The sequence below is a fragment of the Protobothrops mucrosquamatus genome, unplaced genomic scaffold (genome assembly GCF_001527695.2).
Source record: "Protobothrops mucrosquamatus isolate PMUCROS unplaced genomic scaffold, P.Mucros_1.0 scaffold254, whole genome shotgun sequence".
Classification (NCBI taxonomy): Eukaryota; Metazoa; Chordata; class Lepidosauria; order Squamata; family Viperidae; genus Protobothrops; species Protobothrops mucrosquamatus.
In genome coordinates this window covers 126,116-143,036 of record NW_015386602.1, presented here as the reverse complement: position 1 = coordinate 143,036, position 16,921 = coordinate 126,116, and the positions used below count along the sequence as shown (strand labels likewise).

The window sequence follows — 16,921 nt, the reverse complement described above, 5'->3', positions numbered from 1 at the left end:
AAAAAAAAAAAATATTGTACACAATAAACCGTATTAGAAAGATCTTCCTTCCTGGATGGAAACTTAGATTTCATTTCGTTCTTAGAGTTCTATCTAAGGAGGATATCTAATAGAATTAACTTTTTAAGAAGAATGTAGTTGTTATACCATGCTCAGTTGGCAGAATCAACATCTATAGCTAAACTGGGCTATAGTAATACCGATAGTCTTCGAATTGAGCCCAAAATTTATGTTGTTAAGTGAGACATTTGTTAAGTGAGTCTCGTTCCATTTTATGACTTTTCTTGCCACACCTGTTAAGTGAATCACTGCAGTTAGTAACAAGTTAGTAACACAGTTGTCAACTGAATCCGGCTTCCCCATTGGCTTTACTTGTCAGAAGATCACAAAAGGTGATGACATGACCTCAGGACAGCACAACTGTCATAAATATGAGTCGGTTGCCAAGTGTCTGAATTTTGATCACGTGACCATGGAGATGCTGCAAATGGTCATAAGTGTGAAAAATTGTTATACGTCCCTTTTTTCATTGCTGTTGTAACTTTGAATGGTAACTAAACAAACTATGGTAAGTCAAGGACTACCTGTATGAGATGCATTCATTGTATAGCAAATGACCACATCACTAGTACACTGCACAGATACAATGTTGGTTGTTTGTCTATACCAGGGGTAGGCAACCTTGGCTCTTTTATGACTCGTGGACTTCAACTCAATTCCTGGCTCAGGAATTCTGGGAGTTGAAGTCCACGAGTCATAAAAGAGCCAAGGTTGCCTACCCCTGGACTATACCCTACCCTACTGTATCAGTCTGTGTTGTGTTAACAAAAATCTCTTTAACTGGGCAGAATGCCGTGGCTGAAAATAGATCTTTATGTTTTACAGAAATGAACTTAGTCAGCACAGATGAAGCAGAAATAATAGTTATTTTAGTCATGTTCACAGTCTGAATCTTGAAACTGATCTGAAACTAACTTTGAAGTGGGTTTGTGGGATCCACTCAGAGAAACGTAAGTGATACTAAGTGAGACTAAGGCATATACTAGAAACTAGAAGACTATGAATTCCCATCTCTCCTCAGTCATAGAGCCAGGCTGGGTGACCTTGGGCCAGTCACTCTCTCTCAGCCCTAGAAAGAAGCAAGGGCAAGCTACTTCTGAAATCTTGCAAAAAAAAAAAAAAAAAACCCCAAACCCTCCAAAAACCGGCAGGGACCAGTCCAGTCCACTGACTCTGAGGTAGCAAAACAACAAAATATTATTTAAACAAGCATTTTCATAATTTATCTCACTTTTCTGACAAAATATTGCTCAAGGTGACTAACGTTTTAGAGACAAGGTTTAGTATCAGCATTCCTCAGTTGCATGCTCCTAGTACGTATTATGCTCATTTGCCAAGTCCCATTTTGGATGAGAGAATATGTGACATCAGTTTCCAAGGCTGCCATAGATGTTGCTGCATCAGTGGCTTTTTAATTAATTGCTTGTTTTGATTCCCCCACCTCCACAGTTCACTTTTATTGTAAACTGCCTTGATTATGTGGATTAGGTAAAATACTTGTTAATGTTGTAAGGCTACTAAGATATGGCTCTGAGACTACTGGACTATTCTAAATTAGCCACAATATTTCCCTAGACAGACTCTGACTACTTTAATTTAAAAACAAGAGTTACATGGAAAGTAAGTATTCTGCAAAACAACTTAAATGTGGCAATGGATTTGTTAAGTAACAAAATAGGAGACAAAAACAATGCCTTTTAAAATTTTAAACTGCACTTGGATTCTTGGTAAATGTTACACATAGATCACATGGAAAGGGTCCTCAAATTTATATACATTTAAAAAATTGAATGGTATGTTTTGACTGAGATCAGGGCTCTGCTGCTTAAAAACCCTTCCTGATTGTTCTTTGAATATATATACTGAAATGCCGTCAAAACTGCTCAAGGAAGAAACAAATTATACTACGTTTATGTGTACAGCACATAAAATGTTCTTGATTTCGTGAAGTTGCTTTGCCATCATCTGAGGTTTTCTTTTATGCCTTGTTACAGTCTAAAAGCTATAGTTGGCTAAAATATGGAACAGGACTTTTATACCAGACTGCTTATGGGTAGTTCTCCCCACCCCATAAATTTCTGATGTCTTTCAGGAAAACATTAAGATTTGAGGGAAGTCACAGCTGATGTGGCATGAATCTTTCACTACTGCCTGAATTATTCTTAATTGTACTCCAAAAGGAAACTGAATAACATGTTAAATGTGGTTGGCAGGCATTTGGCAAGTTAAGAGTAATTTTCAAGAATAACCTCCCCCATGCCTGAAGAGAAAAGTTTTCAATCAGTGGGTGCTACCTGTTCTAACATATGCTGGTGAAACATGGACACTAACTTCACAATCAATACAAAAGCTACCAGTGGCGCAAAGAGCTATGGAAAGAGACAGGCTTGGCATTACAAGACAAAATAGAAAGACCTGCACATGGATTAGAGAACAAACGAAAATATATGATGCCCTCTAGAGAGTAAAAATTGAAATGGAAGTGGGCCGGTCACATAGCAAGAAGAAATGATGGCAGGTGGCCCAAGGCAGTCATAGAAGGGATCCCAGTTGATAAAAAGCATCCATGAGAGAGACCTAAGACAAGATGCATCAACACATCAGCAAGAATTGTGGGTCCATTTGGCAAAAGAAAGCTCAGGATCGTACTGGCAGAAGAGGCCTTCATCCTGCAGTGGGTAGACAATGGCTAGAATGATGATGTTGAGTATTTAATTTTTTATTATAGTACTGGTGCCAAGGTAAGATGACTCAAAATCTATTTAGGATGTGCTATTTTTATAAAGCTATATGATGCTTATTTTATTCTTCAAATTTAAGAAATGATATGCACTTGCTGGGTTAGAATAATTTTAGAAGTTACAGCTCTGTTACGTACCACATTTTGTAATGTGGTCGAACGTTACATGACTTCCTGCTGTAGGAATTAATCTACATTTTTTTCAACGTTGCACTGCTCTGGAAGTCTTTCATTTTTCTTTTGGACACTTTCAATCCCTGACAACAAACTAATTTCACTTTGGGAATTGCTGCTACAGTTTAAAGTTTGGGGTCCTGCTCTGCTCCATTTGTCCCATCCGACAGTGACCCCCACCCCACAATCAATTCAACCTCTTTGGAGAAAGAAACCCTCAGGTCTTGAAGTATTTCAACGTGTCTGTAACTTCCCTCTCTCACACATTCCCTTATACCAGGAAAATGTTCTGTTGGATTCTGTATTATTCCAGATCAGGAAATATCTGTGCTACAGATCCCAGCAGCTTAGTATCCTTTCATCAAATCAGAACCCTTCCTTTGGGGCAAATGAATGATCTGTCCAATAGAAGGGAATAGTCTGACTTGTAAAACACAGCAAGGCATAATCAATTAATTTTATGGCGTGATTTTATGCTATCCAACTTTTTTTCGCCCCCGAATGAAAATGTCATGTTTTGTCTTGCAAGCGATTGAGACAAACCCTACATATGAAGAGAGCTTGCTTATGTGCCGGGTATGTTAATGCCCATCCGGCGCTTTCTTTTTCTTTCTTTTTTTTTTTTTGCTAAGCAGTCTGTTTTCTCTTCCCACCTCCCTGATCCGGGCGAAACCTGCCACTTTCTAACCCTCTGACACGCCTGCAGACGAGGGTGCGGAAGTCTTTTTTCTGTTGCTGCCGATTTCGCAACGGCATTCGTGCAGCAGAGCTCGGCCCGGCTCGCTTTTCTTATTGCAGCCGCGGTTGCAAATAAACTCGCCAAGCGATCGATCCGTTTTTACTTGAGCTTCCGCTCTCCCGGAGCAGCCGCCGGCCGCTCGCCCCCAGGTGGCTCCGGCGGGAGCCTGGCCGGGCTCAGCTCAACTTCCTGGCCTGACTTTTGACAGTGACAGCCTCCCGCCCCAGCCCCACCCGACCCAGTGAGAAGCTCTTCCTCTTCTCCAAACGAGCCTTTTCCCTCGCCATCTCCAGCGCATCGCAACGAGGAGAGAAGGGGCAGGAGGAAGCCAGCCAGCCAGCCAGCCAGCCAGCCCGATTCAAGGCTGCCAGAGCTACAGTGGGGGTGGCGGGTGGGTGGGTGGGTTAAATCTCAGTTTAGGACGCGACATGCACCACGTCCCGCGGGGCTCTCCTGGCAGAGCCGCACGCAGCAAGCCGCCGATCCACGTGTCAGGGAGGACCCCCTTTCTCTCGCTCCTTTCCCAGCGCGATCCTCCCGCTTCCCATCAGAGGGGAGGACGGCAGCAGCAACAACATCAAGACGGCGGCTTCCAGGAAGAGAAAGGACGCGGCTTGGGAGACCAGCGTCTGCCTTACCTGGCTTAGCTGGCTTAGGCGGCGGCTTGGACATCGCTGCGTCCAAAGTTGCAAGCAAAGCCTCCGCGACGGCCGATCTAGCGCCGAGCCGGCTCGCTCGCCACCTCCAGATCGCCGTAAGCCTTTCCTCGCGAAGGGTTTCCTGGAGCGGCGCGGCTCGAGAGCGACCCACGAAGCTGGAGGGTCGGTCGGCGGACGTCCCAGCTGAGCGCTCGGCGAGGGCACGAAAGGTGCTTTTGCAACGATGAGGAAGTGCGGCTGGTCGCAGACCGGCTCCCCCTAGAGGCCAAGGAGCCGCAGGGCAGGAAGAGCGAAGGGACCAGGCGAGGGGGGGGGACTCATCCCAGGAGGGGCGTTCCGCGTGGGAAGGAGGGGCCAATAACAGGCCGACGAATCACAGAGCGCGGCTCCAGGAGGGGAGGGGTAGTTCCTAAGGCTCCTTGGACAGGCTGCGAATGTTGACCAATTGGAGCGCAGCGGCGGGACCTCCCTGCTCGCCTTCTTGGTGTACATACAGTGTTTCTCAACCTTGACAATTTTAAGGCATGTGGACTTCAACTCCCAGAATTCCACAGCCAGCAATGCTGGCTGTGGAATTCTGGGAGTTGAAGTCCACATGCCTTAAAATTGTCAAGGTTGAGAAACACTGGTGTACAAGCACGGGTAGCCTCTGCCCGTTTCCACCCCGTTCTGTGTTTACGGAGGTAGCGGCTTCTAATAGGGCGATAGAAGAGGGAGGGGCTCGGAGGCGGGCCGCCTCTGTTTTGCGTTCTGAATGCGGGCTCCGCTTTGCTTTCTTGCAGGAGTGGGTCAGGCGCTTTGCTCAGAAGAGGAGAAATGTGAGTTTGCGTTGTTACCTTGCTTCAAAGGGCCTGCTTTTGCTTCTGCACAGGACCTCTGAACAGAAGCCCTTGCACAATTAAACTTTCCTAAAAACGAACATCTGACCTTGTTCTCTGCAGTGCGCGATTGCAAACTCTTTTAAGTGTGTGATTGCAAGACTGGACACTCTTGGGCAATACTTGCCGCCATAATAATGCGAGTGTTTTGAATTCGATTGTGCGCATCCTGTCTTTCTTTCCTGGAGTGCTGTGCTGTCGGTCTTCCTTAACGGTTGTTCTTCTGTGGTTGCTTTAAAATTCTCACCTTAGGGCAGGGGTCTTCAAACTTGGCCCTTTTATGACTTGTGGACTTCAACTCCCAGAATTCCTCAGCCAGCGTGCACGCTGGCTGAGGAATTCTGGGAGTTGAAGTCCACAAGTCATAAAGGGCCAAGTTTGAAGACCCCTGCCTTAGGGGAAGGATAGGAAGGTTACAAGCATAACGGAGAACTGTAGAAATCCGAGGGACTGCTGTAGGGGGTAAAAATACTATTGATGAAATTATATTTCTGTACAATAGAGTTTTAACATCATCCATCAAAAACCAGTTGTACTTATTCCATTTTTTCCCCTTTGTAGTTATAATGGAAATCTGTAAGATTCTGGAAATGAAATATATATATGTGTGTGTGTGTGTGTGTGTGTGTGTGTATGTATATGTATATATATGTATGTTTTCTGAGGTTTTCGCGGGTGTTTGTATGTAGGTCTTTGGTTATTCGGGTTTTCTCCCGTGTAGAATTGGAAGTGTCTTGGCGATGTTTCGACGAAGTCACATTCGTCATCTTCAGGCTGGTGTTTTCAGCTGGAAGCACGAAGCTGAAAACACCAGCCTGAAGATGACGAATGTGACTTCGTCGAAACGTCGCCAAGACACTTCCAATTCTACACGGGAGAAAACCCGAATAACCAAAGACCTACATATATATGTATATGTATATATATGTATATGTATATGTATATGTATATACGGTATATAGTAAATAAGAACATACACAGGATAAATTCACACTGCATTTGTTCCAGGTAACTCATTAATTATGTGCCATTAAGTTCAGTGTTAACTTTTGGTGACCCTATCGATTTGTTCCAGATGTTCTGATCTCAACGTGGTACTTTAGATTGCTCAATACTACACCCATTGTCACTAAATTCCAGTCACCTTCTTGCTCGTGATCTTCTCTTTTTTCCAACCTTTCCTAGTGTTATAGACTTTCCACAGAACTAAGTCTTCACATGATGTGTCTCAAATATAGGTAGTCCTTGACTTACAATCACAATTGAACTGGAATCTTGGTAGTTGAACAATCCAGTAATCAAGCAGGATATCATGTGACTGCTTCGCTCAACGAGTGCAATCCCTGCACATCCAATTGTGGTTAATCTTATGGTTGCCAAGGGGACACTGTATGTAGAAAGTAAGATAGATAAAGGTAAGACGTATTGGGTGCCTTAAAGGTGGGGAGGCCAGCAAAGACCACATGCAGGTGCTTCTCTCAGAAGCTGAAATTCTTCCTGCTGAAATCCAAGCAAGATTTTCAGCCTGAATGGACAGACAGTCATGCATAACCTTCACCTGGCCTTCCTGGGGCTTCCCATCCCCAAAGCACCCTGCATTACCTTACTGTGCTGTATCTCCATTCTCCATATCCTGTTTCAATTTCGGCTTCCTGCCTGCCAAAGGATTTCAGCTCCCAGAGATCAGAGGAAATTCTCTTTGCAGGTGGCATCAGCTTGCAATTTTCCCAGTTGGCTTCCCCATTGATTTTCTAGGGAAGCTGGCAGAGCAGATTGGGGTGCTTGGCAATTGGTTGTTAAGTGCAAACAGGTTGCAATGCACCCAGATTGCAATCATCTGACTGTGGTGTGTAAATGTGATTTTTGAGATGATTGGAAGTGGTTTATTAGGCTGCAAAGCACCCTTTCCAAATGCTTTCCGGCCTTTCTAAGGCTGCCATTAATACGACCCAAAATTAAGCAAATGATCATACATCAAGGACCACCTTGTCTTTGGTCATTTGTGCCTCTAGTCAGAACTCTGTATTTATTTCATGATCCAATGGGTTGTCCATTTTATTTTCACAATTCTTCTCCAATGCCAGATTTTAGAAGCAACTATACTATTAATTCCATCCTCCTCCAAGTCCAGTTTTCATACTGTAGTACAGGGGTAGTCAACCTTGGCTCTTTTATGACTCGTGGACTTCAACTCCCAGAATTCCTGAGCCAGCTGTGCTGGCTTAGGAATTCTGGGAGTTGAAGTCCACGAGTCATAAAAGAGCCAAGATTGACTACCCCTGCTGTAGTACATCATTGGGAAAATCATTGGCTGAATGAGGCTGAGCTTTTCAGGTATCGTGTCACAATAGCTGATTTCTTCCAAACCTTTTGCTGCTATCCTACCAAGTCCTGGTCCGTGGTGTAATTCTTGGTCCCATTTTTGTTTATGTTCAATCCTACAAAACGGGAGCTATCCATTACTTCAGTATGTTCTTTGGCAAGTCTGAGGCTGGTTGTTTATCTGCTGCCATTAATTTAGCTGTCTTTATATTTAATCTTAGGTTCGTTTTCTTCACTTAACTCTTTGACTTTCACTATTAGAGCTAATAAGATCATTCGAATCTTAAAACAGTTTTTCTTCACTTGGCTCTTTGCCTTTCATTAATGTTAGTAGATCATTTGCATTTTCATCTTTCAAAATAGTGTCACCAGCTTAGCAGTTTTCTTCCTCCAATTTAAAAATCATGAACATCTTCTTCCAATCTAGTCTCCCTCAATTAATAAATAAGGAAATAAGGAGTCTCCTTTGCTAACTTTGTGAAAGCCATTACACATCCTGACTGCAACTTTATTTCTTGTTCTGTTTACGTTTTATTAGGAACTGTAGTCTTATTCAACCACCACAGAGCTTTTATTTACAAAGGGTGTAATTTGAATAGAGCTGTGTTTTACTGACAGGCATTTTGATGTAAATATAAACTTATTTTTGCCAGGTTCAGTGAAGATTGGAATAAATACTTTGTGTTCAGTAGATGATACTGTGGAATGTTATTCATGCATCTTTTCTGTTTATGTAACATTGCTTTAGATTTTAATTTGGAGCTGTGTTCTACTGTTTTGAAACTCCCAAAGAGTTGAAAGCCTTCACCCTTATGTAACTGATAAAAGACTTGGAAGCAATTGCAGGATAATAGTTAATTAACAACATATAATCCAGATGCCTTCATAGTTATTAGTATTTGTAATCATAGGTTTTGCCTATTTTGTAACAGCACTAAAACCTGAAATAAAACATTGTGAAATGTTTCCCTTTAACTAAACAGCTTATTTTGTGTTCATGTGCATTAGGGCTTCAGATTCCATTCCAAAAAGGTGTTTTGAATGATATAGCTATAAAAAGGAGGATACCTGGTTTGATACTCTGGAAAGAACTTTGGAATTGTAGATGAAGTTGACAAGTTGACTATGCCTCTGCAGTGTGACATAAATATTAAAAAATCCAATGCAACTTTATGCCATATCAATAGAAGAATAGTGTCCAAATCCCAGGAATAATTTAACTTGTTTTGGATTGGTCGTGTAATATCATTTATTAAAAATGTAATCCTGTGATTACTACTGACTTGGTAATTTAGATGATATGGGGGGGGGGATATCCAGGTCTCAGGTAGAACCTCATTCAAAAGAGGAAGTGCTATAGCAGACACACTTCCTGAGATTAACTGAAGGAACCAAGAGAATGTCCACATACTGGATCAAACTGGCTGGGCAGATAACCATGGAAGATAGATGAACCCTCAAGTAATCAGGCCCTGTGCCATGTACAGAACACTGTATTTTTCTGTGTGCCACATCTCATGAAGGATTCAAAGAATCTGGAGGAGGCAGTAAAAGCCATAAAATGATCAAGAGATTAGAAACCAAGCATCAGGAGAAAAGATCCTGTATGTTTGGCTTGAAAAAGTATTAACTCTTCCAGGACCCTGGATAGGCAAATGATTCTCATTAAATGACACATATTTCTTTTGTTATTATTTAGCTTTAGTAGATTTAATGCCACCTTTATTGCTTTATAAGTAACTTAGGGTGGTGAACACACAGAATACTCTTTCCTCCTCCTGTTTTCCCCATAACAACTCTGTGAGGTGGGTTAGGCTGAGAGATTGGCCCAAAGAGCTTTCACGTCTAAAGTGGGATTAGAACTCAACAACCTCCTAAATACACTTTATATTCTTTCATGGTCACCGAATCATAGGGGTGTGGCAAAGATGATGACTGCATTTACGTCCAACCCTCCCTTTTATAGTTCTTTTACTTTATATTTCGACTGTGGTTTGATTGATTGTTGTCACTGTTAAGCTACGTGGGTTTTTAAACTTGTTATGTGGTTTTCAAAAAGCGGCCAGTCTAGTCTACTTTTACAGAGTCCCTCACTGACCTAGTACAATTTCAAAAAATATGTAAAAGTTCCATAAGTTAAGAAAAACAGCTAATGAACATGCTCTTAATTTTATCCTTTCAATTTAATGTTTAGATTGTAAAGGAACAATGAAAACATTGGTCATTGGACTTGGAGGGTAAGTATGAAACGGGAATTTAAAATCCTCTTTTCTTATTTTATGCATCCAAATCTCTAAATACAGGTGGCCCTTGTTTAACAACCACTTGTTCAGTGTGGATTCTTTTCATTTTATTTTATTTATAATTTTTATTTATAATTTACATTTGTAAAGACTATTCAGCACTGGCTATGATTGGCATACAATTAAAACCAATAAAATACCTTTAAAAGTTATGGCACTTTATGATTATGTAATAATAAATTTACTGAATGTCTAAATCTATACCTATATTGTATTGTGAAAATATTCAATGTATATGAACTTGTGGCTTTCACTGCTGTTGCAATTCTAGTCCTAATATTTTTGCTGTTGCAACCACACAAATACTTTTAAGAGCCCTGCTCTCAGGAAGAAAAAAAGGCAAAACACTGAGTAATCATTGTGCATTTATTCTGTAGAAGATAATTGACAGGGAAATCCCTTATGCAACTATAATAAATAACCTTCTGGCTACTTAAGCTAAAAAAATAATTACATTTGATCGGATGCAAAGCAATTGCAGAGTAAACAAAGCTATTAATAGTGCTATCTATTGTACGGTTTGTTCTTCTCAACACCCTTTTTTCCCCATTTCCAATTCAGCGTAACAAATGGAGGCAAAACAACTCTGGCGAGAAAGCTGAAGAAACTGCTTCCCAGTTGTACTATAATTTCCCAAGATAACTTTTTTAAGGTAACAAGCTTAAGAAAAACTTTACAGTTTGAGTGAATATTTTGTTCCATTGCAGAAGTGGATTTAAGTTTTTTTTTATTCCAGTGCCCACAAAGCTTCCCTCTGCCCTACAGTTAAGTCTGTGCGCTGATGAACATCAGAAGTTAATATGACTCACCAGGTGTGATCAAAGTTCTCAATCCAATAGTTTCTTAGTCTCAGCAACTTTACATGTAGTTCTTGCTTAATGACCACAATTGGGACCGGTAACTCCCATCACTAATCCATGGAGTCATTAAGCAAGACGTCATATGATTGTAACTTGTGTTTTTTACTGCTGGCTTTTCCATTCTCCATCATTTGTTTGGCTGTATGGTTTGCCTAGCATTTCAATCTTTGATTTTTTTTTTATTGTTTTTGACATCGTAAATATCAAATGAACTTGGCAAATATCAGTTTTTAAATGAAAGAATATGGTTTGTGTGGGGGTGCCATTTTGTTTTTTTGTTTTATTAATACGCAGGAAATGAATTCACTTGGTACAGAATGATAGGGGCAATATTGTTAACTTTAGCTATAAATTGCCTCCCCGTGTTAAGTTTTTCAGCCACTTATCCTGTGGGTTTCTACCATACTCTCCATAATATGTTTGGGATTTCTTTAGCCTGAATCTGAAGTGGCCAGAGATGATCGTGGATTTCTGCAGTATGATGGTAAATATTCTGTTTTTTGATATTTTGAAAGCTCAAAACAGAGATCTGAATGGCTCCCACTCTGATGGCATTCAAAAAGCTATTAAAGGCCCTGCTATTCTCCCAACTTTCCGGGCAGGATAATGGTTGGGCCACTTTTGGATTGGCTTCTTGGGCCAGTTATAATTTCTGTTCTGTTTATTGTATTGCTCTTACTAGTTAACTGTAAGTTACTTAGAGTTATCAGAGTTGAGTGGCCTATAAATTGTACACATGTATCTGTTAACATTAAAATAAATTAAATGCTATAGTACTGGAAAAAAACAATTTTCAACAGATATTTCAATTGTCTTAATCTTTGTACCATAGCACAAAGACATCCTATTTATAAATGAGAAGAAAGGACCTTTTTGTTCCTAGCCAGTGAAGGTCTTCTCTGCTCATTCTGGTTCTCCCTTTCCTAGATGTACTGTATCAGCAGTCAAGTGCTCAGAGGAAATCTGCATTTTGCTTTGTTTAACTACTTATAAAAGCTTGTTCTGTAATGGAAATGGCCTGTTCTTGAAATGCAAATGTACTGCTTCTGCTTACAAAATCAAGTACCTGGTTTAAAAGCTATTAATATAAGATACTTGGCAACAAATGTGTACGTGATCAACTTGTTCAGATTCAGACAGTGCTGATTGTTGTGCAATGCAGGCAATTATTAAATTTGTGAATTGCAGCCTAATAAGAATTCACCATAAATTAAATTGGCTTAGGAAAGCATAATCAGCTTTTGGAAATTGTAGAAGTCATCGCATATGAATGAGATGAATCACATTATCACCTCTTTATATATCTAAACTAGCAGAAAGAAATAGATATGAGAAAGGAAAAGACAGAAGAATGAATCTCTCTCTAGGATAAAAATATTTTATGTAAAAGCTTTAGGATTCTCTTAAAGCTCTCTGTTCTTGAAAAGGACGTGAGTGCCTACAAAATTCAGTTTATTTTTGGGATATAAATATTTTTCATTAAGCACTTAAATGGAAAGCAGTTAATCATTAAAATACAGTAAGTACTTTAGAGATAGCATAAGTGAATGAATTCAACAGACATTTGCCCCAGTTGACCTCAAACATTTTCATTAGAAAAATGCCTTGATTCTACACTTTTGCCATGCAGAGAAACTTATACAGACTTTCCAAATTCATTTTTTTTTACCATTTTTAAAGGTAGGGAACCCCCAGTAATATATTCTGATTATATAAATAAATGTGTTAGTTTACTTCCTTCATATAGCTTTGAATAATTAAATGTAATCAACTGTTTTAAGCATGACATTCTGCTGCCTTAAAAGAATTCATATAATTATTTTAATTCATTTTGCTTAAAGAAGGATGTACTATTTCATTTTATATACTAAATGATAAAGATTTAAAACTTAGTATAATCCAAACTATATATGAGAAACTGAAACAATTGGGTTTTTTTCTTGCTATTGTTTGGAAATTATTAATCTGCTGTTTCTTTTAATTTGTCCTTAAAGCATTACACCCCGTTTTTCTGCTATTTGCATAGAATTTCACAGATTTGTGAACTATAATGAAATAACTGGATTTGTTGCTCCTATACCTTGCTATCACTTTGTAAACCTTCCTGCTTCCAGTCCTGATTAATCAACAGTAAACACGCTTTGCATTTTCTCAGATAGTGCTGAATGCTCAAAATAACAAAATCTTCTACCATTTAAAGTAAGTCCTAACTCTCCCATTCTGTTCAGTATATACTTCAAGCTTTGGCTCTTGAGTGTCTCATGAACAGAATGAGTGCAGACTGGGAATGCTGCCTTACATTTTAAGATTTAAGTATGTCTTTTAGTACTTGATGCCTTGTACATGGAGACAATGGTGGCAAGCATACGTTCTTGGATGACAAAACCAGAAGACTCTGCATTACCAAGATCACCCAATAATACACATGATGATCAGACAGGAGCAAAAGATTTTCGGGTCTTAATTATTGAAGGTTTCCTTCTGTTTAACTACAAGTAAGCAGTTGTTTAACATTTACAAGAACTGCAGTATGGCAAACCAGCATGCCTTACTTGTCGTTTTACTCTTGCAGGCCCCTTAGTGATATATGGGATAAAAAATATTTCTTAACAATTCCTTATGAAGAGTGTAAAAGGCGAAGAAGGTACGGTATACCTAAAAGCAATGCATAATATAACTTTTTTTCCCCTTTATCCACTGTTTCTCCTTTCTCTGTAAAGTTGCACCTCAAGCTTTCTCTTCTTAAGACATACTTCAAAATAAGCTCCACTTTTAGGCTGTCTCTGTGTTGGGAGGACTATATTCAGCCCATGGACCAGATTTCCCTTTGGTCAGGCGGCATTTGGAACTGGTGTTTGGAAAGGGGAATTGACTGCTACTTGACCTTCATTCAGAAAGATAAAGGGAGTGATTGTCTCTACTTTTTTTTCTGAAAGAGAAAGCTTTCCTTCATAGCAGAAGAATGTATCAGAACGGCCACCTCACCCCTGCGCTACTGCTGTCGCTGGGTGCCAGTCTGCCATGGGTCCTGGGGGGAGGGTGAAAGGGAGGGGGAATGCTTAGGGCAGCAGACCCCAACCTTCTGGGCACTAGGAACTGGTTCCATGGAGAGAGGTTTTCCTGCGGACTGAAGGGGGCGTGGTTTCATGTGCTGCCTGCATCCCATGGATGGGTGTTCACTTGATCCATAGGCGGGGGGGGGGGAGTGAAAGTAATGGAAGTAAGTTTGCTTCTGAGTCACGTTTCAAGGTTGCTCCCCTGGGAGAAGAATGCAGCTGCAAACCAGCCTATACCCAGAGTGACCATTTCAAGAACATATTCTTTGAAACTGATTGGACGATGGGAGAGGGGGGGGCAGGAGCGGGAAATGCCTAAGAGGGGGAAATTACACTTGGGGATTTGGCCCACGAATTTCAGTTCTGGCTTTGCTTTACTGCAGTTCACTTGACTTCTAATACAACTGTTACCTTTTGCAACAAATGGAGCCAAGGATCGTTTTTACTTAGAGGTGCAAGCTGAGACAGGGCGGACAGGATGTTTTTGTCAATTGCAAAAAAAATAGGGTGACCATTCCCAGCATCATCTTCATTGAAGGAAATCAATCTTGTCTCAGAGCTTCAGGAAGCAGTAGGTCTTTTGCACAGATCTGTAATAGAATCTAAGACACAATGGAATCTACTTAGATCAGCATGACTGATCTTTCCTTATGACAATATTGTTATTTGCTAGTACAGCTAGAGGCACATCATTATGAAGATTATCTCTGAACACAGGATGTAGATGCTGCTGGTCTTATGGCTGTAATAAAGATTTAATTTGAAGGTGGTTAATTTGTGATCCTTCCTGTGTTCTTGATCGTAGAATGGTAGAATTAATGATAGTTGGGGCTTATAAGGACTTGTAGTTCAGCTATATTCAAAAAGTTGTAAGTGCTCAACTATTTCCCTAGAGCTACAAAGCTTTAAAGAATCAAAACTTAGAAACATTATGTTAATGCTTGAGGGACTGTGACAAAAATTATGAAAATGGCTTAAAAGTAGTAGTACTGAACAATATCAAATGCTGGATTATAAAATCTAGGAGTGAAATACAGAAAAAAGAAACCATTTGAAGATTACCAAACTAATAAGAACTACTTTGGTTTTTGTTCATTTGTTTGTTTGTTTAATGTAGCAACAGAATATACAGTCCACCAGACCCACCTGGTTACTTTGATGGACATGTGTGGCCCATGTATCAGAAACACAGGAGAGAAATGGAAGAAAATGGAATGAGCATTGGTACAATTAACTTTCTTATAGTTCTCCCAAGTGTCTGTGATATTTGCATAAATATTGCATAGCCATATTTATAAATATATAGTTCCTATATTTTTTTTAAAAAAATTGCTCAATATTTCTTTGCATTTATGTGAAAGGTGAACAGCTATGAATGTGATAAGTGGGTTCCTAGTTCCCAAATGTTTTCTTAAACTACTAGATATTTATAAGCTCACACTGTTAGTGTTCACTGTTAGTTTTTTGGATTGCATGGGACCTTAAGTTATATCTCTCTGTATGAACTGTGCTAGTGGACAGCTTATATTTATATATTTTTATTATTTATTAAATGTATAAGCCACCCTTCTCAGCAATAAAGCGACACTGACTTTTCCTCTGCTAAAGTAATTTGCATTTGTATTCTACCTTTTGCAGTTTACTTGGATGGGACAAAATCACAGGAAGACCTCTGTTCAAGGATATATAATGATACAATGGAGGCATTGGAAGAGAAGTAAGTAGTTTGCCTGAGTTAAGATCATTTGCATTAAGTAAACTGCAGATAATGCCGTATGCATCATTAGATTTCTACATGTGTGTTTCCCAGTATATGTGAAATCTGTTGAAAGCCTCTTGACAAACATAAGCTGGTCCCACAGAAGTACAGGTTCAACTCTTCGTATCCTTGGACAGCTATTATTTCGTTGTGTGATCTAAGACCATCCCTCTCCAATAAATCCTGCTGCAGGTACTGGCAGACTGTGAACAGCAATTGATGGCTATTAAATGTTCATCTTTTTTAAAAATTCCAATATCCAGAAAATTGGGTCATTCGAGTAATAATATCTCCAGTAATCTGCAAGTGTTGCATATAGGTCAGTATTAGTAAACTTGCTGGAGAAAGTCCGTCAGTATTAGGAAACATATCTTCACAGAAGTGTTACAAAAAATGCCTCTTGCAATAAACCCAGGTTTATTGAGATCCTCCCAGAACACTTAATTTTTCCTTTTACAGCTAAAACTTAAGTGGGCATTCAAATTTAATCATAAGTTTTTTTATGTTACTTATAGGGAAAATGATTGCATCGTTTTTGCAAAATTACAGTTTCCAAAATGTTATGTGCACATATTTGATTAACAAGTTACACCAAAATAGGGTTTATTAAATTCGCAATTGCTACATAAAATAAATCCCTTTGAATCAATTTCTACTTTAGGCATGTAACAATGAAGCCTTATATTGGAGGCTTTTGGGAAAGCAAAGAAGTACTATGACAAATACTACAGTTCATTTTTCATAGTTCATTCTAAAATAAAAAGGAATAATTTAAGGCTATATTAACATTGGAAACAGATTATTGACTAGGAAAAGATACAGCACATCTATGAACTAATGTAGGCTTTGTTCTTTTTTCTATAGGTGAGCAAGGCATTGTTATGCATGCATAAATAGGGTTCCCAGCCTGGATAGTTTCATAACAACCACTTAACTTCCTTCATGAATCACTGAAGAACATCCCACACCTCCTTGCCAGTTGACAGAAAAGCAGTAAAAATTAAATGAAGAAAACTCAGCTCTTCTGTACTATGGGATATATTGGTTGTGGTTTGGTACCAATTCAGTTGTTGCAATTCTTCTAACTCCCTTTCTTCTTAATAAATATTGTCAAAAACTTAGAGGTTGTTGCATTTTATAATTGTACTGAAAAAAGTTGGTTGACACTTTTTATATATATTTGTTTTATGGGGGTTTTTTTGGTCACTTGTTAACTTTTCCCTTTTATCCCTTCCCTTCTTTCCCTATATATTAGTTTGTATTTTTTGAAATTTAATAAAGCTTTCTATTTTATACATAAAAGACTGAGAACCATGCTTGAAAAATGGGTTACTGCAGGGGTGTCAAACTGCATCATAGCGAAACTGCACA

General features: G+C 39.4%; 2 protein-coding genes across 5 annotated transcripts in view; one reads left to right on the top strand and one right to left on the bottom strand.

The window, feature by feature from the left end:
- Positions 1–4,596, bottom strand: part of OSTF1 (osteoclast stimulating factor 1) — a 29,513-nt gene extending 24,917 nt beyond the window's left edge. Inside the window, exon 1 of the mRNA XM_015814468.1 lies at positions 4,352–4,596. Coding sequence (XP_015669954.1) covers positions 4,352–4,385 — 34 coding nt within the window. The 5' untranslated portion in view covers positions 4,386–4,596. The remainder of the gene's footprint in view (positions 1–4,351) is intronic.
- A 389-nt stretch (positions 4,597–4,985) lies between these two features.
- Positions 4,986–16,669, top strand: NMRK1 (nicotinamide riboside kinase 1). 4 transcript variants are annotated; one of them, XR_001548846.2, is made up of 10 exons: positions 4,986–5,055; positions 9,767–9,809; positions 10,437–10,527; positions 11,171–11,219; positions 13,062–13,230; positions 13,308–13,379; positions 14,909–15,015; positions 15,430–15,508; positions 15,602–15,742; positions 16,415–16,669. XR_001548846.2 is itself a non-coding variant. In XM_015814467.1 (9 exons), the coding sequence occupies exons 2-9, from the start codon at positions 9,781–9,783 to the stop codon at positions 16,416–16,418; spliced, it is 600 nt and encodes a 199-aa protein (XP_015669953.1). In that variant the 5' UTR covers positions 5,129–5,190; positions 9,767–9,780; the 3' UTR covers positions 16,419–16,669. The 4 variants fall into 4 exon arrangements, 1 of the variants encoding a protein (XP_015669953.1); XR_001548845.1 differs by lacking the exon at positions 4,986–5,055 and adding an exon at positions 5,129–5,190; XM_015814467.1 differs by lacking the exons at positions 4,986–5,055; positions 15,602–15,742 and adding an exon at positions 5,129–5,190.
- The last annotated feature ends 252 nt before the right edge of the window (positions 16,670–16,921 follow it).

Bases quoted from the DNA above. Each gene is read 5' to 3' on its own strand.
- NMRK1 (XM_015814467.1), top strand. From the start codon at position 9,781: ATGAAAACATTGGTCATTGGACTTGGAGG. The intron at 11,220-13,061 runs GTAAATATTCTG...TATGTCTTTTAG, and splicing joins TGGATTTCTGCAGTATGATG to TACTTGATGCCTTGTACATG. The intron at 15,016-15,429 runs GTACAATTAACT...TACCTTTTGCAG, and splicing joins AGAAAATGGAATGAGCATTG to TTTACTTGGATGGGACAAAA.